The 26,207-nt window shown below is 43.9% G+C and overlaps 4 protein-coding genes across 10 annotated transcripts; 2 read left to right on the top strand and 2 right to left on the bottom strand.

Moving 5' to 3' along the window:
• Positions 1–167: 167 nt before the first annotated feature.
• LOC105699751 (cell cycle checkpoint protein RAD1) lies at positions 168–2,104 on the top strand. Its single transcript, XM_012425006.1, has 5 exons — positions 168–369; positions 464–688; positions 781–975; positions 1,112–1,387; positions 1,478–2,104. Exons 1-5 carry the CDS (start codon positions 277–279, stop codon positions 1,505–1,507), a joined length of 819 nt encoding a protein of 272 aa, XP_012280429.1. The 5' UTR covers positions 168–276; the 3' UTR covers positions 1,508–2,104.
• LOC105699737 (SH2B adapter protein 1) lies at positions 1,845–10,163 on the bottom strand. Of its 2 annotated transcripts, none has more exons than XM_012424974.2 (5): positions 9,571–10,163; positions 8,260–9,137; positions 7,970–8,169; positions 7,640–7,891; positions 1,845–6,504 (listed from the first exon to the last, which is right to left on the bottom strand). In XM_012424974.2, exons 1-5 carry the CDS (start codon positions 9,810–9,812, stop codon positions 6,367–6,369), a joined length of 1,710 nt encoding a protein of 569 aa, XP_012280397.1. In that variant the 5' UTR covers positions 9,813–10,163; the 3' UTR covers positions 1,845–6,366. The 2 variants fall into 2 exon arrangements, with proteins under 2 accessions (XP_012280397.1, XP_012280407.1); XM_012424984.2 differs by having other exon boundaries at positions 6,378–6,504; positions 7,556–7,891; positions 9,571–10,158.
• A 490-nt stretch (positions 10,164–10,653) lies between these two features.
• LOC105699759 lies at positions 10,654–13,813 on the top strand. 5 transcript variants are annotated; one of them, XM_012425019.2, is made up of 6 exons: positions 10,654–10,771; positions 11,241–11,468; positions 11,611–11,830; positions 12,111–12,361; positions 12,448–12,735; positions 12,820–13,813. In XM_012425019.2, the coding sequence occupies exons 3-6, from the start codon at positions 11,825–11,827 to the stop codon at positions 13,031–13,033; spliced, it is 759 nt and encodes a 252-aa protein (XP_012280442.1). In that variant the 5' UTR covers positions 10,654–10,771; positions 11,241–11,468; positions 11,611–11,824; the 3' UTR covers positions 13,034–13,813. The 5 variants fall into 5 exon arrangements, with proteins under 5 accessions (XP_012280442.1, XP_012280473.1, XP_012280480.1 ...); XM_012425030.2 differs by having other exon boundaries at positions 10,663–10,771; positions 11,393–11,468; XM_012425050.2 differs by lacking the exon at positions 11,611–11,830.
• A 96-nt stretch (positions 13,814–13,909) lies between these two features.
• LOC105699730 (fatty acid synthase) lies at positions 13,910–26,117 on the bottom strand. Of its 2 annotated transcripts, none has more exons than XM_012424960.2 (16): positions 25,433–26,117; positions 24,701–24,919; positions 24,387–24,637; positions 23,783–24,014; positions 22,938–23,356; positions 22,352–22,645; positions 21,936–22,146; positions 21,518–21,678; positions 20,769–21,086; positions 19,944–20,449; positions 19,243–19,541; positions 17,860–18,258; positions 16,834–17,782; positions 15,668–16,649; positions 14,758–15,586; positions 13,910–14,612 (listed from the first exon to the last, which is right to left on the bottom strand). In XM_012424960.2, exons 2-16 carry the CDS (start codon positions 24,879–24,881, stop codon positions 14,308–14,310), a joined length of 6,336 nt encoding a protein of 2,111 aa, XP_012280383.1. In that variant the 5' UTR covers positions 24,882–24,919; positions 25,433–26,117; the 3' UTR covers positions 13,910–14,307. The 2 variants fall into 2 exon arrangements, with proteins under 2 accessions (XP_012280383.1, XP_012280372.1); XM_012424949.2 differs by having other exon boundaries at positions 24,701–24,933.
• Positions 26,118–26,207: the final 90 nt, after the last annotated feature.

Raw genomic sequence — 26,207 nt, forward strand, 5'->3', positions numbered from 1 at the left:
TTCCTGACATCAATTATTGTCCTTGCGTGTCGTTTAGGTTAGAGATTTATTGCCTGCTTGTATGCAAATCCAATGTGCAAATAATTATGATTCCACTTATATAAGTACGATGTTTACACCGATTTAGGCATCAAGTATTAAATGTGCGAACTGCTATTACCTGTAAGCACGTTTTAGCAGCCTGGTTGACTTGTATCGACTCGGAGAAATTGAAAAGCCACAAAGTGACGGTGGCTCAGTTTCGAGAGTTATTAGTGCATCAAGCCTCATCCAAAGATGAACACAAATATGAGTGATTGTATATTTACCGCCAAGCTGGGGAACATTAAAGCAGTTCTACATCTTCTTAAAGCAGTCAACTTCAAAGAGGTATTTCTTACTTAATTTTTTATGCACCCCAAAATCGTTTCGATCACCTTTACGATCGATCTCATAATTACAAGTATATTTTTTCATACCTTAGACTGCTACATGTTTCGCGACAGAAAATGGTCTGAAAGTGACGGTGGAAGATGCAAAATGCATGCAAGCCAATGCTTATATACCTGCTGATATTTTCCAAGAATTTACATTAACGGAAGATGTCATTTTCCGTATAAATCTGAACGTTCTTGTGGAATGTCTCAGCATGTATTGGAGTAGCATACATTCTACAGGAAATTCAGTAGTCCTGCAGCTCATCTACAAAGTAACATTTAATTTGACTAAAGTTTCCTCAAGATTGAACTAACCAACTACAAAAAGATAGTGACCAAAGCACTCTCGCCTTTCTTCCCTTAGGGTCATGGATTTCCAGTAACCGTCTTGATTAACGAAGATGGCATTATAACCGATTGTTCGCTGAAAACTCAAGAACCCGATGAGTTACTGGACTTTACATTTGACACCGAAAATGTGATTAACAAAGTCGTGTTGCAGACTGAACTGTTAAAGGATGTATTTGCAGAAATGGACCCTACGAGTGAAGTAATGGAGGTACGATGAAATTTTCTTCCTCAGTCGATAACATTCTCCAAGGAGTACGCTGTAAAACAATACACATTTTTCATGTAGATTACACATTTTATTTCCAAGTCAAGTAACCGTTAATCAACTTGCATTTACATTCTAGCTCCTACTCTCTCCCGATGCCCCCTATTTCCAAATAACCACCGCTGGTGTGGCAGGAGACTGTCGAATAGAAATCCCACACAACAGTCAATTAGTCGACATCTTTGAATGCACCATTCGAGCTACTTCGTGCTACAAATTGGCTCACATAAAACCCGCAATGAAGGCATTGTCACATGCCAACAAGGTGTCTCTTCGAACCGATAACTGTGGACTTCTCTGCTTCCAAGCCATGGTGAAGACCGAAGAGGGTCACGTCTGTTACGTGGAATACTACGTGAGATTCTTAACTCTTAATTAACATATTCAAAAGCGCATTATCTCTATCCGTTACCTCCTAACAATCACTAACATTTACTTATTCCAGATATCCCCAATCGTTGATTCCGACGAATAGAGTGACTAACCTCCAAAACGAGCATTGTAAATACGTTCTTTACATCTCCACCACCTACACGTAAGATTTAAAATAATCAATACCGAGTATTTTAATATAAAGTTAATAAATGCCTTTACCATTTGCAAGTCTGTCGGAGGGATCAGTATGCCTCGGCAGACCCCAAATACAAACTAAACATTAACAAATAATATATTTTCATCACCAAACGTACAGTTCGTTGTTCTTATTGTTCTTACACGGAAATATTCTCCTAAACTGCACGTCTTCCAGAAGTTTCCTTTCAGATGAACTCGCTACCTCAGGATTTACCGGTAAAACATGAAACGCAAGGAAATTCGTTAAGAGCTTAATTTATTTAGACTAGATGGGGTACTGTACATAATTTTCCTGTTAATATAGAATCATCACCGAGCTACACGCTGCGTGATTTAATCGAACACCACGATTACAGAATTTCCCTTGCATCTTAGGCAAAATAAAACGACACAAAGCCAAATCTTTCCCTCCGCCGACAAGAGCGCCTTTCGACTGCCCGAAAGCATCGCTGAAACAATTTATACAGCACGTCGGCGAATCTAAAAAAAATATCCACAATTCGACAACGACCGTGAAGATCAACAACCGGTCGCCTGAAAAGATTAATTAACATATCGAGATATGTGCCGGGTTACGTGAAGCCTTGGAAACATAATTTGGTAAGCCTTCCTATACGCCGATCCGTTAATCTCTCGTAACACATATACGACCATTACAACTTGCAACTTATTCAATTTATCATTAATATAATTTACGTCGAAGTTATTCTGAGTATGCGTAAAATATGTATTTCCGTACACGTGATATACATATTAAAAAATATACAGTTATTACAGTTAAGGCTTGAACACCTAGGGCCACCGCTTGGCGCGTCCACCGTTTGAAACTTTTTTTTTTTTTCGTTTGTTTGCTTTCCGGACATAATTTAAATACCAACACTCCAACTGGTGGCCCAATTGTTACACGCTGATCGTTTTTCACGTCTCGCGGTCGTGCACGAATCGCGATAGCATAGATTATTGTATGTCGAGTATGAACGTTTCGTTTTAACGTGTACCACCCTTTTCTTTTCTCAGCAGAGCTTAATGTCTATTTTCGCCGAGTACCAGAGCCTGTCCTAGGCCTAAGGATTCCGACAGAAGATCGATAACGAAAAGGAAAGACACAAGGAAGTAAAACCAAAGACGAGAGCATCGGTTACGTTTCTACACCTAGAGAAGAGAGATTTGATTAAAATCGGAATTCGTCGGAACCGAACGAGACGGGGGGTCGTAGAAAAATAAACGGGATCATCTACGATTCGTAAGACCTTAAGGAACGAGCAAACGTATCGTACAATAATTACAATTACGTGGAGAGCCCTTGATCGAAAAGGCACGTCCACCTTTTCCTAGCGATTCGAAGATAGAGAGAGAGTGATAGATATATATGTATATATAAATACACACGTCATCAGCGCTATGTACAAATTGGAAATGCAAGTGGCAGAATATCGTACATCCTCGATTTCGAGCTCTACGTTTCACCTTTGTATCGAAGTGGAAAAAGATAAAGAAAAAGTCGGGAACGAGACGAATACCAGCAGGGTTAATTTCGGGGAGAAATCGCCCTATCCGTTTCTCCTCCTTCCTGAAAGTTAATCCTGGCGACTAATGCAACGAACCAACGGAACAAGGAAGGGCCTACCGTAAGTCTAGTTTAACAGTTAAAATACTATTTTGAGCAACATTGCGTCTGGAGGCGCAAGGGGTCGTGCACTGATAAAGAAACACGCTCTTCTAAAGATTACAGGAAGTCGGAGTAAACTCGAAACCAAATCCTCGAAACAATATCCATTCGTGGTCCAAGATTCTCTCGCGTTAAGTACTTCTTCCGCTGTTAATTTTAACATAATGGAATAGAACAGTTCCTCCTTGATAGGGTCTCGAACGCCTACGGAAGGTTCACATCGGAGGATGTAGAATGTAGAACTACCTTGTATTGCGTTCCACTGGGTAGCGACACCTACACAGCAATTAATTCAGAATCCCTCAAAATTCACTGCGATAAACGAATTTCCATTTAGCACACGATACAACGCCAAACTAATTTTCATCTGGACAAGTCTAACGTAGTGTTCCTTTGACAGGTAGTTCATCGAGTCACTCATCGCAACGTCAGAGCTAAATGGGTCGCTCACTTTTTACATCGGTGCACCTTGCAGCGACTCAGCTATGCAATGGTGGAATAATCCAGTGGAAGGATTAAATAAAAATTGAAAGGAATTGGGGGAAAAAAAAAGGAAAAAAAAAATGCACTCGTCGTGTACGCGTCTAGGTTAACCTAACCTAAATATAGGTGAAAACAAAGAGAGAAAAAACGAAAACAAATGCATTCTCATCGCTTAACGAACTATCTTAGACCTACGATTCTTTACAGTTAACTTGTAGGTATGTGCAGACTTGTGAGGGCAGTCTTTAATCAAACGCCGCCTAAGTACAGCGTTTTCCTTACTCAGGGAAGCCGAGTCGTACTCTGTTCATAGTCTCGTGTTCCTTCTTCCGATGAACTATTTATCTTCTATCTCTATTACTACATAGCGTACAGTATGTGTTAGATTTGACACCTCCCAGTCTGGGGAGCCAATGTAACGAGAACAGGACCAACAAGGTGTGGCTACAGTTTTGGCAGTTAACGTATAACCTGTAAACAAGGCAGGAGTATTACAGACATTCCGGTGTGCAACGAGAACACAAGAAAAAACAGGTCAACCGTTCTTTACAAGGAATCGTAACAGAATCACCATTACTATGTAACCTAATTTGAGAGAAACGTCAAACTGACAGGTGAACGTAATAAAATTTTCTAATTAAACTGTCGATACAATAATTCACTGCGACAGCACGAATGTCTACGTCAAGTTGGATTCTTGATAGAGCGAGCCTGCTTGTGACGAGTAAAAACATATCAAAAAGGAAGTGAGGGATTACGAATAATAGGTAAAAAAAATAATGAAGTAGTATCGGAAAGTTGCATTCCTGGATGTGATAAAATTGTAGATCGATAATCTGATCTACCCTCGATCGGACTCACACAGACTTTCTTATCGAAGTAACTTTCAGAAGCAATTTAAATAAAAACATTATACATAAGTACTGACACGATCACAGGTAAACTCGATAGCAATAGAGCATGTTTGGATTGAATAACCTGGCATTACTCAACGTTGTACAATTGAAGACCCACTAGAGAACCGACGGACAGCAAAATGTGATTCTGAAGACTCAGAAAAGTCACCATCCGAAATCATACGTACAATTAATCGGGACACCAAATAAACGAACAATTAGAAGATATCAACGTTAAAAATCGAAATATACCAAAAACTGATAAATATATATGTATATATATTCCCAATAGAAGAATACAAACAACCAACACAGAGCCAGGGATACAAAACACACGTAATTAAAATCTATACAACCTTGTATACCCTTCTCTAATTCTAATTTCAAGAAAAATTTTCGAAGAAAAAGGAAAATAAACAACTACAACATTCGTAAACTTAAACAAAGGATCTGGCCTCTTGCAGGTTTTTCTATTTGTACTGTCGATCAGCACTACGTATAAACCTGTACTATTAAACCATCAGTTTCCTCTCTCTAAATAATAAGAGCTTCCGTAACGAAATCAAAGTTCAGGCCATTTTGGACAAAACCAATCGTCACAAGACCTCGACCGTACAAAATCCTGCATATACATCCTGCATGTATACATAAGGATTAGACAGCACATCTGAGGGCTTTCGACATCGTGGAAGAAATGTAAAAATATAATGTTCACCGAAGAACCACCCTAATACTCCTACGAGCCACCTGAGTTAGAAAACAAAAAAGAAATCCATTATATCCACCATTCACCTACAATTCAATCGCAATACAGTCGACTGCAGCTCGAATCCTTACTCCTATTAGAAACACCAAGGAATAACATCAGCTTTTCATCAGTTTCAGAGCGAACCCCAGAAAGAAATGACATCGTTCATGGCCATTGTTAACAGACACCACGTAGAGCTACAATTTACACTAGTGTCTTTGCTTCGATATCTAGCGCATGAGAACCAGGCTAAATAGTATTATGCTAGGATGCGTTACCAAGGACCGATATACTTCATATCGCCTATAGGGTAGCCTATAAAAGACATAAATAATGCATCAACATCGCCAAGGGAACTGGCGCAACTAATACACGGTCTGATAAAAATCGCGAAAATAGCAAGTCTGGCGCAGTCTGTTTCTATATATATATAGGAAGGTGGGTATATGTATCCGTATACCTTGCATCATACACGTAATTACATTCTCCCACACGCACACACACACACGCACTCGCGGAAATAAATACCAAATCCTCTAGAATAGGTGGCCGAAAGCACGGGTCTCATTCGGAAACAAGCCACTGTTACATTTTCCACATCGAGAGCCTGCGTCAGCAAAACGAACCAAGGAAATACCACCACAAGGTAGTTCTACGCCGATAAGCGAGTTACTACCCGAGTAACAAGCCAAGGGTTGTTTAACAAGGATCAGCGATTACCAAGTGATCGGTGTACACCGTGTCTCCCAGGGAACCAAATGATTCCACGCGAAGGTTCCTTCTTATATTCCAAGATATCCTTGGAGTGTCGCATAACCTCTTTGGGATCGAGCTGCGTAGACTGACACCGGTGTACGCCAACCTGGACACTGACTCGAGAGGATCTTGAACATAGGTACGAGGAACGTTCAGTCAGTGGGGCTGACCAGATGGTAGCCCGAAGGTAGAGAACTCTGGATCCAGCGTCAAAGGAAGCTATAAGTGTTCTGAACGGCTCTGCCGCTGGAGGTTGCCGAGGCCTGCTGTTCCGCGTTGGCGTTCTGCTGTTCCACCCTCTCCAAGGACTCCACGCGAGTTCTTATCGAACCGCTGTGCGTCTGTACCTGCGTAAAATGCATTGGCGAACGATCGTTTAAAGTCGCAGCACATTCGGGAACTTTGAGCAACTTCATATTTTCTTTTTTTAACGTGTTCAAACCAGTTCAAACGTGTTGGTGCAGGGTGCGCGGCGCACATAACCTCGAGCGCCGCGCCGTATCGCGTGAACGGGCGGGAAAGGAAGAGGGGAGTAGAGAAACAGAAAGAGAGAGAGAATAGGAGTAAAGTATCGCTGCCAATCCAATTTCCAAACTGTTCAGGCACTTAGCAAATTGAGCAATTTAGACCAAGATGAGATTACGTGAGAGGAAGAGTACCGTGCAATCGAGAGTGACAAGCCGCGGGAAGTGTCATGACCGCGGTGCAAATCAAAAGGAGCGTAATTAACTGAAAATGTTTGGAGCTCGTCATGTAAAAGCGAATTCCTTCCCCCACGGCCATACGTGTACGTCTCAGTACACTCAGCTTTCATTCAATTTTTTTTTTCGACTCTATTACGAGTATAACTACTGACTGTCGATATGCCTGATTCGTTTGCGACAGGATACAGACCACACGGCAATTCAAAAATTCGTTTCCTTTTTTTCTTTGTCCTCTTTCTAGACAGAGTTTGGTCGGGTTCCTCGAACTTCAGAGATCGAAGTCGTTAACAATCTTTAAGAAAAACAATTTCACTGGAAATAATTGTAGTATCCAACAACCGTCGACAAACATAACCGTTAATCGACATTAATTCGAATACTTTGTACAGTATAAAATTGTCTGGAATTATTATTCCTTTAAATTGAGAAAGTTGACTGGGAAGAAAAACAAAGCGTATCATTATAAGTGACAGATACAGTAGCGATGGAGCACCGGTATAACAAAGTGGAGTCACCGACGCAATCTCTGTCCATCGATTCAAAGAATTTCGTAACCTAAAGGTCACCACACGGCAGCTGGCACAAATTATCGGACTCTGTCTAGGCCTACGACGTCACTGACGTATTTTTCTAAGCTGTCCACGGCAGAACGTCTAAAAAGGGGCGCATCACTTTTAGCTTGTTATCTACTCACTGTCTGTAGATCAGACTTCAGACTGTGGGAGTCGGCCATTCGCGCTCACTCAAGAGGGGTTAGACTTCCGCTGCTGACTCTTACTTCTCTGGGCTCTGGGGCTGCAGCGGGTCTCCTTTCCTGAGGCTGCTGCGCACCGCTACCCGTCACATAGTGATGCGTGGACCTTGGCACCGGATTGGCCACTACGTATTCGGTCAGCGTCACGTCAGCAGTGCCACCGGATTCAAGGGGTATGGCATTTTGTCGAAAATGTTCAAGCATATCATGGATAGCAGAGAAACAGAGATGTTGAACTCGACAGTGGCCTTGATCGTTTAACGTCATTCTCAAATGCTGGAACAATTAAGTGGTTGGATTACGTTAATGAATAGTTAATAAGAGTCGACAGGTTATCCAAGTCACCGTAATTACCTTGGCCCTTCCTTGGAAGTTGAAGGTAAGAACGAACTCTCCCTTCCTTGTCTCGCTTTGACGGACCAGGAACACCCCGTGTCCATTCGCAGCACTGTGCAAAACAAGCTGGGCCGCATCCGAACGTGGCAACGTTCCATGAAACCAAGGGTACTCTCGCAGGCTACTTGACAAATCCAATTCACCGTCGTTGCCAGGTACTGAAAAATAGAAGTAATCGTAAGACTTTATGAATATCTTTTAGAGCAATTGCATTTTTTATCTACTAGGGGTTCTTAACGGTAACTTACGTTGCTCAATTTCTTGCTGTGAGGAACATAATTCGAGATTGCTATTACTGCGCATCCGGAGCCTTGGGGGCAATTCCGGAGGGTTACCCTGTTCGTCTACGTGGTCATGTCCAGCCCGAGAACTCTTACTTGTGGAGTTGGCTCGTAGTCTGTCGTTGTCACCACTTGGAGTTAGCGAACCGTGTGCCAGAGAATCTCCCGTGCCATCGTTTAGACCCGAACTGGAGATTATCGTACCTTGCTGTACGGTTCTCATACAATACTTTATAGTCGCAAGCCACGACCGCATATCATTCGAGTCGTGTGCCTCGATAACGAACTCCATATTATCTGTTTTTAATACAAAGGTGTTTTCATGATCGGGCATTTCGAGTGCCGTAGTCTCCCTAGCTTCCGTTATCGTGGAACAAAATACCCCACTGCGAGGCTTCACTGCTTTTGGCGGAGAATAAAACTCTAGCATGTAACCAGCGCTTGCTTTAATCAACGCCAGTCTTGACTTCTCCCACTTCTGAGTGCCATCAATATTTTCACCCATTAAAGAATTAACAATTCCTTCTTTTCTGCACTCCACGACGATCTTTGAAAGCTTTGCTTTGGAATGTTTATCCCTACGGTGTTCGCTGTGGGATAATTCCACCTCATCGCTTTGCTGCTTATGGAAGAATCCCTTTCCCTTCTTGAGCCCTTTAAACGAGAGTCTGCGAAAAAATGGCTTGTGTACAGGCTTCGGTGAAACGGTCTCCCCATCTTGTTCCGAATAGTCGCTAAACTCCTCATGAGAAGATGCTCGAATCGGAGCTCTGTTGTTCTGACTCGTGGAATTAGCATCTCTGTCATTGGACGGAGTCTGTCTCGTATCGCAAAAGGAAGGCGACCTGCAAAGTACACTTAAGTAAATCCACGGCCAATTAACATCACCCTAAAAACAACAGCAAAGGAAATCCCAAAACGAGGAGAAAACAAACCACCGTACCCTTGCTTAAATTAATCCACAATTTAAACCCTTGCTCTTATATAATACACACACAGCCCAGGACAAAGTCTTGTCGTTTGCAAGCGATTACATTCCCCTTCCATTCACGTTTCAATTCCAAAAGCTCTTTCAAGATCGATTAACATCTATCTCGAGTAATAGTACCCGAGACCCTGTACGACCTCCGACAAACGCATCGGAACCACTATGATTCTTTGCACCTACGAGAACCATAATCCATGCCATTCCATGCCATTCCCAATTTCGAAATCCTTCTTTCGTACCCCAAAATTCTCAAGGTAACGCAAACACACTTCGATAAAGCCTCAACAGACCTCGTGCTGCGTCGCAGGTACTCGGTCTCGAAGTGCTCGCAAAAGGCCTCGACGAACTTCCTGAGGAAGTCTCGGTGGGACAGGGTGGCCCTGGCACTCTCGGGGAGGTTCAGGCTGACGTAGGTGCAGAACGCCTTGGCGAAGTCGGACGCCGAGGCGCGGGCGTGCCTGTCGCAGAACTCCAGCCAGTCGTCGGACGCCTCGGACGTCGCGGCGACGGCCGACGCGTTGTGGACGCTCATCTCCCGGGCGTGAACGCCGACGCGCGGGGTCCGCGGGAGGCCCGTGCTGACGCGGAATCGGTGCGGCGTCACAACCTCGAACCTTTCATCCGTTACCCCGAGCCGATGAACTCCGACGCCCGGGCCAAGCTGAGGGTGAACCACCGCCTGCTCATCACCGGCCACTGCCGGCGACGCCGCGTCGATCGCCTGCACCTGTGAGCCAACCGCCGCCGCCGTCGGCCCGGATCGATCACCGCGAGACGCACCGAGGCTCGGGCGATAACCTCAACTCCTGCGAGCGATTACGCTCCCTCACTCGTGGATGCGTCCGCTGCGTGTCACTGCTTCCGCTCCGAGCCGCGACCTTCTGTTTGCGTGAGCCATGGCACGAGCCTGCACGAGCCAACACGAGCCCTGCCGTCGACGCCGCCGACGCTGCGGGAACCAAGATGGCGAACTTCCCATGATTCCCGGGATTCCAAGATGGCCGCCACCATGCATCGGCGCGCCCCTGGTGACCAATTCGAAGAAACATCGAAACATTCTACGGTCGGTGTATACATCGCGTTGATAAGAATCCAAGAGATAGAGTGAGATCGAGCGAGAAAGAATAAAGATACACCCCTTTTTCTATATTTACCGGCGATAATTGTGGAAGATTTTTACTAGGTTATGGGTTTATCTCGGGTCCCTTGTTTCTCTTCAAAAATTTCTCTCTGTTCAGAGTTTATGTTGCGAAAGATTCTATTGTTGAAAAGAGAGATACTTTTTACCCTTCGAGCGATTTTATCGACTATTATCGACGGCTACGGATTGCCCAATTTTCTTGTTGACGCGGACCGTATCGAGAAACCATTAATCGATTCTTTAAGTCTTGTCGATAAGAACAATCCGTTCTATCCCAATTTCGTAGATACAGAAATTAGTGATTATTGTAATTCGTCGGTGATTGTTAACTATTGTCAGGTGCGCTTCGAGTAAGTATTAATAATAAATATTTCATTGAAGCGAGTTTACGGTCACTTTTGTTGCACCTTGATGCACCTCGACTGACGTTCGTGCATAAAACATTTCCAAACATTTCCCTGTTGACTCAGCCTAACTTCCAAATAAATATTTATTGCAACTTCGCTGCATTTTCGGGGAAAAGCAACCCCCTTATCCTCTGTGAGATATTTCTTATGATTCGTGGGGAACATTCCAGAATTTACTTTACTTTTCCCAGAAAGAACGGGTTTGCTTTAAACAATCGTATTTAGCATCTTTGCGTCATAACCTCTTTGGACGAGCGTGGGGTAAGGAAGCGTACTAGAATCTTCCACGTTAATCGCAACTATGTGTCTCTCTCGCACTCGTTATTTATGCGGGTGCGACAGAGACGGACTGGTCTCTAAAAAGTTAGAAAGAGGCCTCGAGTTAGACAGTCTCACGATTACTTCGTTCCAGGCGAGCGTCCCTCTGTTCGCGCGTGCGCAGAAGCGAAGTTTTTTGTTGTCTCGGCATATACAACAAACTTCACAGTCGTCGACATTTAACAGATAAGTCACTAGGGAAAGTTAGCGTTGATGATATAAATCTTGGGTTTCTGATATTTCAAGGTTATTACTGTCGGATTTGAGTGGTTTGACGAGAGCGGAGGGATTCGTGGTCCACTGAATCTGGTTCTTTAGAGAGGTAACTATTCGAAAGTCCTTTGTTTCTTTTTTAGAAGTGGGCCTGGTTCTATCTGTCCCTTTAACTTTCTACTTCTTTGTCATCCTGTCTTTCTTAAATTCTTGAGACTACAGATTTTACAGATGAGGGTTTATGTTTGCAGGTTAGCGGAGAGATTAGTGTTCAAGTGGAGCCGATTCTTTTAGCTTCATTTTTTATCTGTATCGAGGAGTTTATTGTCATGACTGCACGTTCCATCTGTGATATATGAGACTCGTGTCATAAGTGCTTGCAACTTGGTACGCAAAGGACAAGTCATTTTTTGTATTCGCCAAGTAGCCGAGGACCTGCGTCGTTGCGTGCTTTGCTGATCACGAATGGCAGTACGGAAGCTTACCATATCCCTCTTTCTTTTGCTGTCACGTCGACTAAAATATCAAAAGAAGTGCATTGAAATAATTTCAGACTTACGTGTCAAAAAATAATTTCTAACATGGAAGTAATTTATTATTTTTTTGATGGGTTAATAATAAGTATCTGGAGATAGAAATCGTTGCCTCTTTGGTGTAAAAGATCGACGTGACTATTTCTAATTTTGCTGGAAACCAAATTTGAATACCATTGTGGTATCGTTGCAATATCGCACTTTAATTCTAATTTTAGAACACAATGGGTGGAGCTCATCTGCACACACCGCAGTCAATATTTCAACATATGATGATCCAACAAAACAATGCACAACAAACCAGCCCGTGGTTGCAGGTTCCCCAGGTGCCACCGTTATCGATGCCTTGGAGTATCCCTGCATTTGAACAACCTGACTTAATAAGATTTACCGGTGAAAGAAGTCAACCACATTTTGGTCCCCAGTTACATCAAAAACGGAAACTCGATACACCTGACATTGCAGACATGTGAGTATTTTAATAATAATCAATCTTCATAACATATGTATTAGTAACGATCGCTACTATTATTTTATACTTTCCGTTACTTGCAGTCGACAAACGAAACAGTTCATAACCGAGGAAAAAATGGCGGCACACTTTCGAGACTTGCACATCAGTCCGGATTATCAAAGTCAAGTCTCAATTCCTTCGACATCAACAGGTAGACCTTCGTACGTGTTGCCAAGCAAAACAGAGCCATTCGGTGGTTTAGAAATTGGTAGTACCAATTCATTGGGAATGGAAGATAACAAAGATGTACAACCAAAACTTGTCCTCTCGGACGAGATTAGGAATCTCCAAACAGAACCTATATTACCCATGTCGTTACTATCCAAACTGTAAGTGTTAAAGTCCTCCGTTAACAATTTTCTATGTATTATCCTTCCGAGAGGAAGTAATACCGAACAGGTTTTCCGTTTCAGGGAGAGGCCCTCCATGGCTTTAGTTCTATGGGAACCACCGAGTAAGCATTTACGTGTTCTACCTACACCGAGGGATACCCCGACTCCCATTCCCGATGCCTCCGATGACAACAACAACACCACCACCAACAACAACAGTGAAAGTATCCCAAATTTAAATCAAGCATCTTCTGTCGAACCCCAGTCTATGATTCTTGAGCCTATGGATTTATAATGGATACTTGGCTCGAAGACTTTTAAAGGCTTAGGGAACCTCGTAAGATTATCACAAGACTACAGCAAGCATAGATAACTTGAGTATTGAATTCAAGACTCTATCGATCGTCATTCTTTGTCATGTACTCTTATTTATTTTCACTGCAGTGCAACCAAGCTCATCGTGAACTCCTCGATGGATTGAATTTTTCTTCGAGATCAATTGTTTCACTTCAGGTATATATCTTAATTTTACTATTGTAAAAACGATATCCGCGCCACAAGACATGAAAAGAACCTTTAGTAAGGGTGACTCGAACCACTTTGTCTTAGGTTTAATTGTTTCGGAACTTCATATAAAACATGTGTGTCATAATCCATAATCATTCGGGTAGACATAACCTCCTCGTGAATTATTAATTTGCCCCATAAATTGGATAATCTCGTTGTAATATATCATTAGCAGTCTTATCTCGTTCCTTATGTATTGTTCGTTAACAAGGACGCGAAATTGTAGAGATACAGTGTATTTGATGTTACGGAGAGGACGGATTCGATTTTTCCATACTTATATTTTGCCAAACTGTCCGATCCAGTGAACTCGATGTATGATAGGGAATTAGAATAATTAATTGGCGTGCATGTGGCGACCTTAGTTTTTTAAACAGTGCATAGTATTTCGTGAGTTCGTATCGGTGTGCGGGAAGCGGTATGTATTATTGACAATGTAGCGTGTATGATTGCTTAAGCGACATGTATGTATGGACGTTTTGCAGAATAATATGGTTATACATTACTACTCACTTTCCGATGTTTAGCCCCTTCAGCTCCTAATTAAACGCATATTATTTCTCACCGTATTGTGTACAAAAGTACAATTAACGCGTCCATAAAATACACCGCAGAGTACTAGATTTATGTAACAAAATAAGTAGACTTAATTGGTTGCAAGAGTACATTTGTAACGTGTAAATATGGTTTATCACGGTACGGTACATAGCTGTTCGAAAAGTTTATGGAGAAGGCAATAAAGTAATTTCTGACTCTTCGTGGAATATCCCGTTGCACCAGGATTTATGATTCCTGTGCACATTTGGTCATAAAAAGAAATTACCAGACGCCTTAAGGAATTTTCCCACTCCGGGGAAAAATGCGTACACGCGTAACTACTTGTTAAACGCTTCCTGGATTTTCCTCAATCGGGCAATTCACTCGAAATTGTCAGTTTTGGTTTATTCCAGAAGTTCGCCGTTAATTTTTTGTCCAACTTCGACATTGTTCCGGAGACTGGAATTATCCATGGAAGGTGGAATCGATTGATTCCTCTTCATTGGAAACAAAATGGCCGCCTCGATCGAGTTCTTCGAGTTTGTTTTTCTTAGCGTCCTCGGGTTTCGGCGAGACTTTACTCTCCATCCCCATCGCTTTTTCCTGGATCTTGTAGAGGCTCTCGATGTTCAGGTATTTCACTTCCTGGACGGTAAGGGCGACCTGGAACTCCCTGTCCAGGATGTGCTTGATCTCGTTCGCCATTATCGAGTCCATGCCCATCTCGGTGAAGTAGGTCTGGTGGTTCACGTTCTTCAGGCTCTGCAGTCCTGATAAAAGAAATAATTACTTATTGTTAGATACTCGCAGGAAAAGTAATTCCCGGTCGTGACAAAGGTGGACCCCAGGAAGAATTGAATGGAAATGGTATATCCAGGGCAGCTTCTTATTCAAGGAACCCGAAGAAATCCTCACCCAAGATATCAAGAACCGTGGTGACGATGTCGGTGATCTGTGGAGCAGTGCGTTTCCTGAAGACGATCAAGCTAGAGACGACTGTCTTCTCCTGCATCAGAAATCCATCCAAGGTCTGAAAGCAGCTCCTCAGGGTCTGCATCAAGGTGCCGCAATGAACAGCATCCCTACGTCCTTGACTCATCCTATAGACCTGTCCAACATCGCTAATGGGGCCCCATTGAATGGCAAGGGCAGGGAGTCCATCATACTTTCGCCTTTCACAGATCCTCTCCATAATGGAGTTGGCCATCCCATAATTGGTTTGGCCCTGGTTCCCTCTGCCAGAAGCCATGGAGGAGAAGACGACAAAGTGCCTAAGATGAGGACACATCTCCCTGGAGAGGACGTCGAACCGTTTCGTGCTCCCAGCTTTGACATCGAGAAGGTCCTGGAAGGCTTCTACGGAGAGGTTCTTCAGGAGATCGTCCCTAAGGACCAAAGCCAGGTTGAAGATTCCGTCCACGGCACCCAGGTGCGTCGCAGCCTCCAGGATGGACCTGCAATCCTGGAGATTCGAGGCGTCCTTCCCGACGACGATGTCCACCCTGACCCCGTAGCTTCTCCAGAGGTCTACGCGAAACCGCTGGTATCCTTCCTTCAGTCCCCTCCTGGAGGTGAGCACCAGGTTCCTAGCTCCTCGCAGGACCAGGAAATCGGCCAATTCCAACCCCATGCCTCCTAGACCTCCGTGGATGATGTAGCTGCGATCCTGGATGCAGTTGTAGCGAGGATATGCAAGGATAGGGTCGTCGATGGACTCTCCTTCCTCTCGTATCCGGAGAATAACCTGGACAAGGTTAAACGTTTCAAAATGGACCGACAACATTTGGTTGAAAAAAGGAAAGAAAGAAGAAAAGAGATCCCTGACCTTCCCGATGTGCTTGGCCGTGGCCATGTACCGAAGAGCAGCCTCGACTTCGGTCTTCGGGAACACGACCCTGGGCAAAGGTTTGACGACGCCGTCCTTGATCCCCTTCTTCAGGAGTTCTTTGACCGCCTCCTTCTCCCAAAGTTTGTTCGTAGTGTCGAGGAGTACCCCGTGGAAGCTGACATGCTTGAGGAAAACCTCCATCCCGAGGGGAGAGTTCAGAATCATGTCGTATTTCCCAATCTCCAGGAAGATGCCTCCCCTCTTCAGGCACCTCAGCGAGGCTTGGAGCTTCTCCTCGGTGAGGGAGTTCAGGACGACGTCGACGCCCTCTCCTTTCGTCAGGTGGAGGACCATCTGCTCGAAGCTGGTGTCCCTGGTGCTGCCGATGTGGCTCTCAGGGATCTGGGGGAAGTGCTTCCTGAGGAATTCCCTCTTCTCGGGGGTGCCCACCGTGGTGAAGACCTCGCAGCCCTCGAAGATGGCGGCGTTGATGGCGGCCTGGCCGACTCCACCTGTGCCGGCGTGGATGAGCACCTTGTCGCCCTTCTTGATCCTTGCCTTCAGGTACAGGGCCAGGTACATGGTCCCGTAGACGCTGGGCACCGTCACCGCATCCTCCAGGCTCCATTCCTCGGGGACGTCCCAGATGAAGAACTTGTCTTTTACGCAGAGGTTGCTGAAGGACCAGTGCTGCATCCCCATCACCCTCTTCCCCGAGGAGTCGATGCCTGCGTAGTCGCAGCCCAACAGGTCGTCCTTGAAGCGGTCGTAGATGGTTATGTAACTCACGCCGATCTTCCCGGTCGCCACCATCACGTCCCGGAAGTTGATGGAGGCGTACACCTCGCGGACGACGTTGTCGCCGCTGCTCTTCAGGGGTCCCTCTTGCCACCGTAGACTCCTCAGGTCACCCTGGGCCAGCTGGAACACCCGGGCATGGTGCACAAGGCGAGGCTCCGCCGTAGGCAAGGTGGTGTACCTGTGCATGGAATAATTTATGGTCACCATAAAAAATGTCAAACTCTTCAGCAAATATTTTAAATCTTAAATATCAGCTATATTTGTTCGCAGGAATATTTCTCAGGTATGGGAGAAATTTTATTTCGCTGGGAACACTGGCAATGTCGTCTTCCGCAAGGAGTGGAACCCTTCTTTTCCTGTACCTGTAAGTGCCCCAGACTCGTCCTGGCATGAGCACATTCGCCACCAGGTCCAGCTGCAGCTGATCGGCATAGAGAGGATGGTCCAGCGAGAACACCGGAGCTTCTTGGTCGTAGATGAGGACACCCTTCACCTTCCCGCCTCCTGGTTCCTCTCTGAGGCACTTCAGCAACCCCATCAGTCCGTTTTCCGAGTCGCTTTGCCCTACCAGAAGGATCCTGCCTTCATCATCCTCTTCCTCCGAGTCCCTCAGGACTTGCTGGAGTTCCGGGAGCCAGGATAACTCGTCGTTCCTGACGAAAACCACGACAGGCCTCTTCAAGCTGTTAAATCTCCTGCGAAGAAGGAGGATGAGTTCTCCACCGCTCCTCTTCCGCAGGACGACGTCGAGACCTAGTTGTCGGATCCTGGAAGAGGTGTCCTGCGACCCTGAAGACTCTCTGGTTATCAGGAATCCAGTGTTCGCCATGGACGAGAGGAGCAGGTTCAGGTCTTCGTCCTGGCGTTGCAGCAGGTCCTGCCCGATGACGAGGAATGCCTTCACGTCCGTGACGAGCTTCCTGAAGTCGATTAGTGAGACGTTCTCCGGGATCTCGCCTTCCTGGAACGTCTCCGGAGGGGCCAGGACGAAGAGCTCTGGTTGCAGCATAGGGATGTCCTCCAGGATGCTGGGCAGGAAGGGAGACACCAAGGCTTCCGGGGACTCGTTCACTACTTCCACGATCTTCACGCGGTGGTCAGGGTGATTTTCTGCAGCCAGCTGGACGGCCAGGCGAAACACATCCTGAAGAGAGGTTTCGGCTTCGTCCACGTGGGGGACGAATTTGTACTCTTCAAGAGTTGGCTCCCTGGGCTCTTTTCTTCGGGGCAGGGAAATTCCTGACATGCCTCGGACTTCGATGCCCCCCGCGATGATGATCTTCAGGTCCGTGTCCACGTATGCCGTGATTACTGGAAAATCATCGTCATCAACTTTAATAAATATTCGAAAATAAATAAGTTCTACATATATATTATATTCTTCTCACCTTTCTCATCCGTCATCTCTTGAATCGCCTTTTGGTGTGCTTCGGTGTCGATTACCAGTTTCCGGATCCCCGTGGGAACGTACAAGGACCTCGTGTCCATCTGGAAGAGACCCAACTGAAACATGCAGTCCATGAAAGTGACCCAATTATTCTCCCAGGAGATGATCCCCTTGGTCCCCGTGATCGTGGCGCGCTTTAAACTGCGGAAGAGCTCGTTGTACTCGTATCCTCGAAGCCGGAACTCCTTGTAGATGTCTTCGCTCGACATGCAGAAGTCGTCGTCGTCGTCGATCTTCAGGTTCGAGGGATCCACTCGCTCTTCGGCAGGCTTTTCCACGGCGCGGATGTACCCGGTTATTATCACCGACCCCTTTTCCGTGATCTCGAATCTCCCGGATCCTGCGATATTTCATTTAATTTCATTCCATTTCATTAAAAAAGACTCGACGTCCTCGTTTCATTTCATTTCTTTAAGGTGAAGTGAAACACGCCGAGGAATTTGATCAACGTCGATAAAGAAGATTTTTCTAAATGCCTACGTTGCCGACGTTGGTTTTTATATTGACAGCTGGGTCGAATTATATTGGGTATTGTACCAAATGGCATATTCCACCTGTCGTTTTCGTACAATAATTATAAAGAAATCGAAGTAAAACTCCAGAAATCCTCTGGATTCGTGCCTTCTGGGGCCCTAATTGACTGCAGAGGGACCCCCTGCGCCATCTGTGATTTCCAGGTCAATTAAATTTTCACTCCGAGACCTCGTATTACCATCGTTTTAGCAAAGAAGCGCATACAACACTTTTTTTGTCTTTATCCCCTTCAAATGCGAGTTTATCGATTACCAGAGTGTTCTAAATTCTCGTAAAATTGTCCTGACCCTTTCGATTCTCATATCAGAGCCTTCGATAATTGTATATTGATCGAAATATGAGAGCTCGACGCCATTTTGGTTCTGGTCTGGAATGAGTTAAAAAATTTGTTTGAAAAATCCAAATTTTCAATGTGTCAGGACAATTCTTAGATGATCAGGAGTGATGTGTCAAAGTTTCGGGCAGTTTGGTCTAATACCCTTAAAAAAAGTGTTGTATTCGAATCGACTGATTTGAAGGATGTTTCACTTCACCTTAATAAAACATATTTCTTAGATTCTCGTCCAGGGTACATACGACATTCCTTTTTTCGAAAAAATTAAATTTCACGAGGTTCAACACCTTCTGCTAGGACCTTCGTAATCAACTGTTAAGGTTTGATATTATTCGGTGCACCGAGTTGGAAAAAAAAAGTTTTATAATTATATCACCTTAATAAGGTTTTATAATTATATCACCTTAATAAGGTTTTATAATTATATCACAAAAGTTGGTCAGGAGATAAGCGCACCTTTCTGTACCATCAACGTGAGCTTCACGGTGTCGTCCTTCCTCAGGGTGACGACCTGGACGAATCGAACGTCCTCGAAGACGACCGACATGTTGAAGTGCAGTCTCCCACGCATGCTTCCGAAAGATTGCCAAACCAGGAAGAGGAATCCTGCCCCTGGAAGCAGGTTCGTCCCCTGGACAACGTGTCCATCCATGTACTCGTACTGCTCGTTCCTCAAGGAGATGTTCAGCGTTCGTTCGCCAGACATTTCTTCAACCTTCTGGGACATAACGAAGAAGTCCTCGGAATGGTCCCACCTGGTCACGCAAAAGCCAATTACACTAACAACTCAACTTCTTGAATTAAAGTAAGAATCGAAAAAGTGTCGAGCTTGGACTCGACAAGTGCGAAAGTGGAGTCGCGAGGTAAAAATGCAACTTTTCTCCGAAGTGGACCTACCGAATCGTTTCAATCTTCATAACGTGAATCTGGAGACTATGTGGAAGGTTCTGCCACCCATGAAATTTCATTTTTTATGTACAACATTTTTAAATATCTATAAATAGATTTTTAGACAATTGAATCGTGAGTTACAGGACTGTCTTTATAGCCTCCATATTTATATTGTAAAGTTTGAATCGATTCAGTACACCTAGTTTGGAGAAAAGTGTAAAGAATGAGAACTTTCGCGTCATTTTTATTTTTTTTAATCGACCCACCTGATGCACGGCGAGATCATGGGAGTGCCTCGACTGACTGGATACTGGACCTCAGGGTAGAGGTTTTCCACTTTCGAGTTAACCCCGAGGTTGTACAATTTTCCTAAGGCCTGTGTTAAGAATTCCACGTTTTCCTGGTGTTCGCGCTGGGCCAGAGCGACCTTGGCCACGCTCTTCTCCAATGCCTTCTTCAAGATCCCGGTGAAGAGTCCATGAGGAGCTATCTCGATGACCACCGCATCTCTCGGGACCAGGGAGAGCACCTCCTCGAACAGGACCGGACTTACGAAATTATTTGTGTGATATTCTGCGGAACTTTGTCGAGCCATCGGGGCGCTCCACTGGTCATGGGGCACGGAAGTGCTCAACCATTTTGCAGATCGAGTCTTCGGGGATGGTATCACTCCCTTCAACAATTTCAGCAGCTTCGGACCCCCCTCGGCGACGTATCTGCTGTGGTAGGCGATGTTGCTCACCTCCATTTCCTTCGCGAAAATATTCTCCGCCTAAAAGGGAGAAATAATGATAATTCATTCATTTGCGTAATTCTCCGGAAATCAATTTCGCTGGAGTTAAGGGATGTTTGTATGACCTGGAAGGCATATTATATTTTTTTTTGTACGTCGCCCATGGTATTACGGTGCAATTACCTGCAATTTTACTACGAACGAAAATCTTCTCCGCCTAAAAGGGGGGAATAATGATAATTCATTCATTCGCGTAATTCTCCCGAAATCAATTTCGCTGGAGTTAAGGGATGTTTGTATCACCTGGAAGGCATATATTTTTTTTTGTACTTCGCCCATAGTATTACGGTGCAATTACCTGCAATTTTGCTACGAACGATTTCACCGACTCCGCAGGGCCGCTGATATTCGAACTGTATGCGGAATTGTGGCAGGAGATTTCGATGCCTGGAGGACACATTGGTCGGAGTTTTTCCTGGCCGAGGCCGATCACCGCCATCGCGCCGTGCATGAATTCTGTTTGGATGGAAACCACCCCTCGATAATAGGCTGAGAGGATCATTTGCTCTGCTGTGAAACATTCGTCTGCATATGCGCATCCCAGCTCCCCAAAAGAGTGTCCTATCAATCGGGCAGGAACGATGCCAACGTGTTTCAATATGTCCACAAGTCCGATCTGAGAAGTTACAAAGAAACGTTGTGACACATTTCAAGGCTCCTGCAAGAGTTCTCATAAATTGCAAATTAAAAATCTTAGTACACTAATCTGTTCGGTCACGAACCCTGGATCTACAAATTTCCATTTCCTTTCATGTTATCAAGACGTGAAATACATACTTGGCGAGAAACTCAACCGAGTTTCTATACATCATTCATGTGAAATTCTTATAAATTTCATGGAGAACCAATTGGTGAAATAAATCACAATTTTACTGGTCCGGAAACCTTAATAGACCAGTACACGCGGTAATAAATTAGTTGATAAATAAATTGACTAGTATATAAAATTAGTAAACTGTCGATTTGTACAAGGCCATCAAAAGGCACTGTCTCGAAATGTATGAGAGGCTAATAATTTATATCGGCGACATACTTGTATGATCTTACCTGAACCGCTGCAATTCCAACGAAGGAATTCAGGATGTTATTAAAAATTCTCTCGTCCTTGGTTGTGAGGATGTGATAAATGTCGACTCCTTTTGGCCGAAGGGCCGCGTCACATTTTTTTATTGCCTCTGCAAACACAGGAAAGCGAAGCAAGGACTTTCCTGAAAGGGAAGATTTAAAGTTACCGAATATCGATTTTGGATCCTAATTAGTCCCTCGATACTGAATAGAAAAAATTCATTGAACCAGAGAAATATTCTGTTAATTCAAAGAATAATTACTTCGCTGAAATTAACCGAAATAAATTGTGGTAACTCCGAGGAAATGCTGTATCGAGTCGATTTGAGTGAAATAATTATTCTTTGAATTGGCAAAATATTTCTTCGGTTAAATGAAATCTTTTTGCCCTACATCTTACCCATTCCTGGCCACTGCGAGCCCATGCCGGAGAACATGAACCATATCGGTCGTTTTGTCTGCAGACATTGGTCAATTTCTTTGACCGGATTTTCGGATAATCCATGAGATGGTAAAACGACATACCCACGATACGAATGTCCTCGAATATCGGTCGAGTGGATATCCTGCAGGAGTCGGACGTGCTCCACGTCGACAGGACGACTGGCGACCTGGAAGTACCAAAGAAAATAAATTCTCCGCCTTTTACCCTGATTCACTGAGAAGAAAAAACATGATTGAACCAACTTCGGTACTGTGCAGCAATTAAACATATACCGATCATTTCTTACGTTTAAATGCGCTGCAATCTTAATGGTCGTTGGTGTTTTTTTTTTTTTTTTAATTTAGGGATTTAAATCGAAAGCAAGTTCTCACGTCATTTAACAAGGTGAGAACAGCCTCCTCGGTGCGTCCAGAAACCGCGACCAACCTCGGCAGATCATCTTCAGGAGCACCGCCGTTCTTCTTCTCCTTATCATGAGACTTCAACAAAATGTGGACATTCGCTCCTCCAAACCCGAATGAATTTATTCCAATATAGCCGCCATTCCAAGGAGTACATTCAGTCACCACCTGAAGTCGACCTTCTTCCAAGGCGGTTAATCCTTTCCTGGGACGTTCAAAATGCAAAGTCGGAGGAAGGATTCCGCTCTCCATTGCTGTCACCACCTTTGCAAGAAAATATTCTGTATCAACTAGATAACGCATAAACATAAAATCCTCGTTCCCGATTTTAAGCGCTCAGAACACAAAATATGAAAAATACATTGACGACGCCATCTTGGTCCTGGACTGAAATGAATAAAATCCTACTTTTAATTGAAATTCCATGGGTGTCACCTTCCTTAGACCACGTGGAAATTTCCATGGTTAATTTTGATGCATTCAGATCGATGAAAAATTGTGTACATAATTTTACATGTGAATTTATGTGACGCTTTTATGAAAGAAAAATGGCTACCTTCGCAATGGAGCACAATCCGCTCGCGGGTTCCCCATGTCCCATGTTGGATTTGACAGACCCGATCATTAAGGGTGTTGTACGTCCTGGACTGAAGAATTTGTCGATACTGTTCACTTCTTGTGGATCGCCGACCTCGGTTGCAGTGCCATGTGCCTCCACATAGGACACCATTGTTGGCGGCACTTTGCACTGTGCGTAGAAATCCCTCAAAAGTTGAAACTGCATGTCGGTGGATGGAAAAGTTATTCCTTGTTCCTTGTATCCGTCGCTGTTCACTTTTCCAGATAAAAGATTGGCGTAAATGCGTCTAGCGTCCTTCGCCTTTTGCAGAAACACTGCAACGATCGCTTCTGCACGAACATATCCGTTTCCTTTCTCGTCAAATGGCCTGCAGTATCCATCGGCTGACAAAACGCCTAAAACGAGGAAAATTGGTCCCCGAAGAGAATTAAGCTGATGTCAAAATGGCGTCAAAGAGAGTTTGTTAATGAAATTTTTCTCCAAACTAGGTGTACCGAATCATTTCGAACTTGACAATGTGAATATAGAGGCCATAAGGAGTGTCCTGGCACCGATAATTTTCAATTTTTAAACAATTTGTTTATTGGCATTTTCAAAATTCTTTAGAGAAAATGAAATCTCACGAGTGTCAGGATCTCTCTTACAGCCTCCAGGTTCGCGCAGTAAAATTTGAAATTGTTCGGTGCATCCAGTTCGACGAAAAATTTCATAAACGACCGACACTTCGGATGCCACTTTCACATCCCCTTAAGTGGAGGGCAAAAAAGGAAAAAAGATTAATTGGGGAAAAGGGAAAAAATTGAAAAACTGGTTCTCGGTACCAAAATGGAAATACTGGAGCGTCACGTTGGGATGGAGGCAGAGATTGGAGGAAGCAACAATGGCGGCCTCGCATTCTCCACTCTTCAGGGATCTGTACGCATGTTCCAAGGCGAGTAAACTCGAGCTGCATCCACTATCGACTGCATAACTCGGTCCATTAAAGTCCAAAGCGAAAGAAACTCTATTAGCCAACATCCCTCTGCTGGTGCCGGTTACAGCGAAAACATTCTCCTGAAATCACAAGCGCCAGGTTGAGGCAGAATGGCGTTAAATATTACCACTAATTTTATGAGTGCAGTAATCTACCTTCGTGTAAAAGTTCCCCTCATGCATTTCCGTCTTATAATACATTGTTTACAAGGACAAAATATTGCTAACGAGGATAACAGTGACGATGTGCTTGGAATTAATTCGATATCTGTTTAACCCGCTTTACGAACGTCTGCAATCCAAGATGGCCGCCGCGCGTTCTTCCTCCCGAGCGAGACCAGCGCGGCGGCAAGATGAATTTAATCTCACAGTTAAATCCTTCTTGTAATGAGATCCATTCCCAAATGTAACCGATACTCGGTTGAATCTATTTTTTTATTCTTTAAAGCACACCTGGAAATTCTGGTTGAATAAATTCTTCTCGCTGTCGGAGAAGCAGACGCCGACAAAGACGCCAGTTTTGGAGCCGGCCAGTTGGCGGGGGTTAAATCCAGAATCGGCAATGGCCTCGTAAGCGTGCTCCAAAATCATCCTTCCCATTGGGTCCATTATATTGGCTTGCTTAGGATGAACCCCGAAAAACAGCCGGTCGAATTTCTCCACACCTTCGATCTTCCCCATCCGTTGTGGAATGTCAGGGCAATCTAGAAATGAATGAAAATAATAAATAGGAATCCCTCGACATGGAGAGTTGACGATCCACCTACCTGTCTGCCACCGATTATGCGAGGTGGTAATCATGTCCTTTTTATTCCTCAGGTTCTCCGCGAATATCTTCATGTTTCTTGAATCCGGAAATCTGCCGGAGATACCAGAGATAACGATCTCCTCCCCGGGCTCCGAATTCATCTTCACGTGGCATCTCGATTGTTCTCCAGGTGTACCCATTTTGAAGACGTCGAATGAATATCCCCTTTTCTACTGCACTGAAGCAAAAAATCTAAAGAATCGAGAAATCGGTCATTGTCGAGACGTACACTAGGAAAAGAAATTTCATTAAACCAAAGAAATATTTTGCTATTTCAAATATAATCATTTTATTGAAACAAAAGCTCCAAGAAATTGGATGCAACATTTCCACGGAGTCAATGACAATTTATTTAGGTTTATTTGAGTTAAATAATAATTTTTTAAATTAACAAAGTATTCCTTTGGGTCGCCGAATCTTTTTTTCAGTTTAGGAAACGCATAACTGTAATGTTATATGCACGTGTATATTGTAAATAATGTACGTAAATGAAATACATATTTTAAAGTTGGAGTTATAACAAATGCCATTTTTGCACTAAGAGGACTATATCTGCCGAAAATTCACCCGATGAATTTAATTAGACAATGCATGTGCATTGTACATAAACACCTATTGCACTATCTGTTAATCCGATAAGCTAAATTTCGTATAAAATAATATTTTGTCTCCCCAAATTTCCTGATTATACCTTTTCGAGTCAGGTTAAACTTCCTCGCAGAACTCGAATTCATCCGAAAAAGACTCGAATGTGACAAACGTGGAACGTACTTATATTCTCCGAGCCATTCCTCCAAGGAAAAATCCATTTCCATAAACTTGTCTATTTGCTAATTTCGTTTGATCTTTGAGTCCTCGAGTCATTTTAGGCAACGAGATTCGAACTTTGACACGGGTCGCTAGTACTAACAGTCTATTAAAAAAGTTCGGGAAAGCTTTTTCATCGTAGCTGAAATGGCGAAACGAGTCGAGACAAAGGAGGAATCCGAAGAAATCTTTGTGCGATTTGTAAACGGCACGTGTGATTTTACAATCCTAGGCACTGATAAAAAAAAGAAAAAAAATGCTCGTCGGCCATAAAGAGGATACTGAGAAAAAAGATTAATAGACTGGAACAAATATATATATTGTTGCCCGAATCATATATAATTGCAAGAAACAATTATTTCCGTTGAAAGGAAAACTTATACCGTTGATTTAAACGAATTTTCATCACTCTTACTGACATTTCTTTGGACATATTTCATCGTAGAATTTTGTTGTAGCAATGTTTATTTTGCTTTCAGTCGGTCAACTTTTTCTTCACAGTGGAGGGACTCTTAAAACGATGATTTATAAAATGCACATAAAGACCTTGTAGTAAAGCACTGTCTGGATGTCGATAGTAGGTAATATTGCTCCTCGGTATCCTGTAATTTAAAAAAAAATAGTACATACGTTTGCCATAAATTGAATAGCCCCTAAAA

The sequence above is a fragment of the Orussus abietinus genome, unplaced genomic scaffold (assembly GCF_000612105.2).
Source record: "Orussus abietinus isolate OABI.00-Male unplaced genomic scaffold, Oabi_2.0 scaffold29, whole genome shotgun sequence".
In the NCBI taxonomy this organism is placed as follows: domain Eukaryota; kingdom Metazoa; phylum Arthropoda; class Insecta; order Hymenoptera; family Orussidae; genus Orussus; species Orussus abietinus.

Bases quoted from the DNA above. Each gene is read 5' to 3' on its own strand.
- LOC105699751 (XM_012425006.1), top strand. From the start codon at position 277: ATGAACACAAATATGAGTGATTGTATATTTACCGCCAAGCTGGGGAAC. The intron at 689-780 runs GTAACATTTAAT...TTCTTCCCTTAG, and splicing joins TCCTGCAGCTCATCTACAAA to GGTCATGGATTTCCAGTAAC. The intron at 976-1,111 runs GTACGATGAAAT...TTTACATTCTAG, and splicing joins CTACGAGTGAAGTAATGGAG to CTCCTACTCTCTCCCGATGC.
- LOC105699737 (XM_012424974.2), bottom strand. From the start codon at position 9,812: ATGAGCGTCCACAACGCGTCGGCCGTCGCCGCGACGTCCGAGGCGTCC. The intron at 7,892-7,969 runs GTAATTACGGTG...TAATTGTTCCAG, and splicing joins ACTTCCAAGGAAGGGCCAAG to CATTTGAGAATGACGTTAAA. The intron at 6,505-7,639 runs GTAAGAGTCAGC...CATTTTACGCAG, and splicing joins CAGCCCCAGAGCCCAGAGAA to GTACAGACGCACAGCGGTTC.
- LOC105699759 (XM_012425019.2), top strand. The intron at 12,362-12,447 runs GTGAGTATTTTA...CGTTACTTGCAG, and splicing joins ACACCTGACATTGCAGACAT to TCGACAAACGAAACAGTTCA. The intron at 12,736-12,819 runs GTAAGTGTTAAA...TTTCCGTTTCAG, and splicing joins ATGTCGTTACTATCCAAACT to GGAGAGGCCCTCCATGGCTT.
- LOC105699730 (XM_012424960.2), bottom strand. From the start codon at position 24,881: ATGGGTACACCTGGAGAACAATCGAGATGCCACGTGAAGATGAATTCG. The intron at 21,679-21,935 runs GTAAGATGTAGG...CTTCCCTTTCAG, and splicing joins CTCGCAGTGGCCAGGAATGG to GAAAGTCCTTGCTTCGCTTT. The intron at 16,650-16,833 runs GTACAGGAAAAG...TTCCATGCACAG, and splicing joins CGAGTCTGGGGCACTTACAG to GTACACCACCTTGCCTACGG.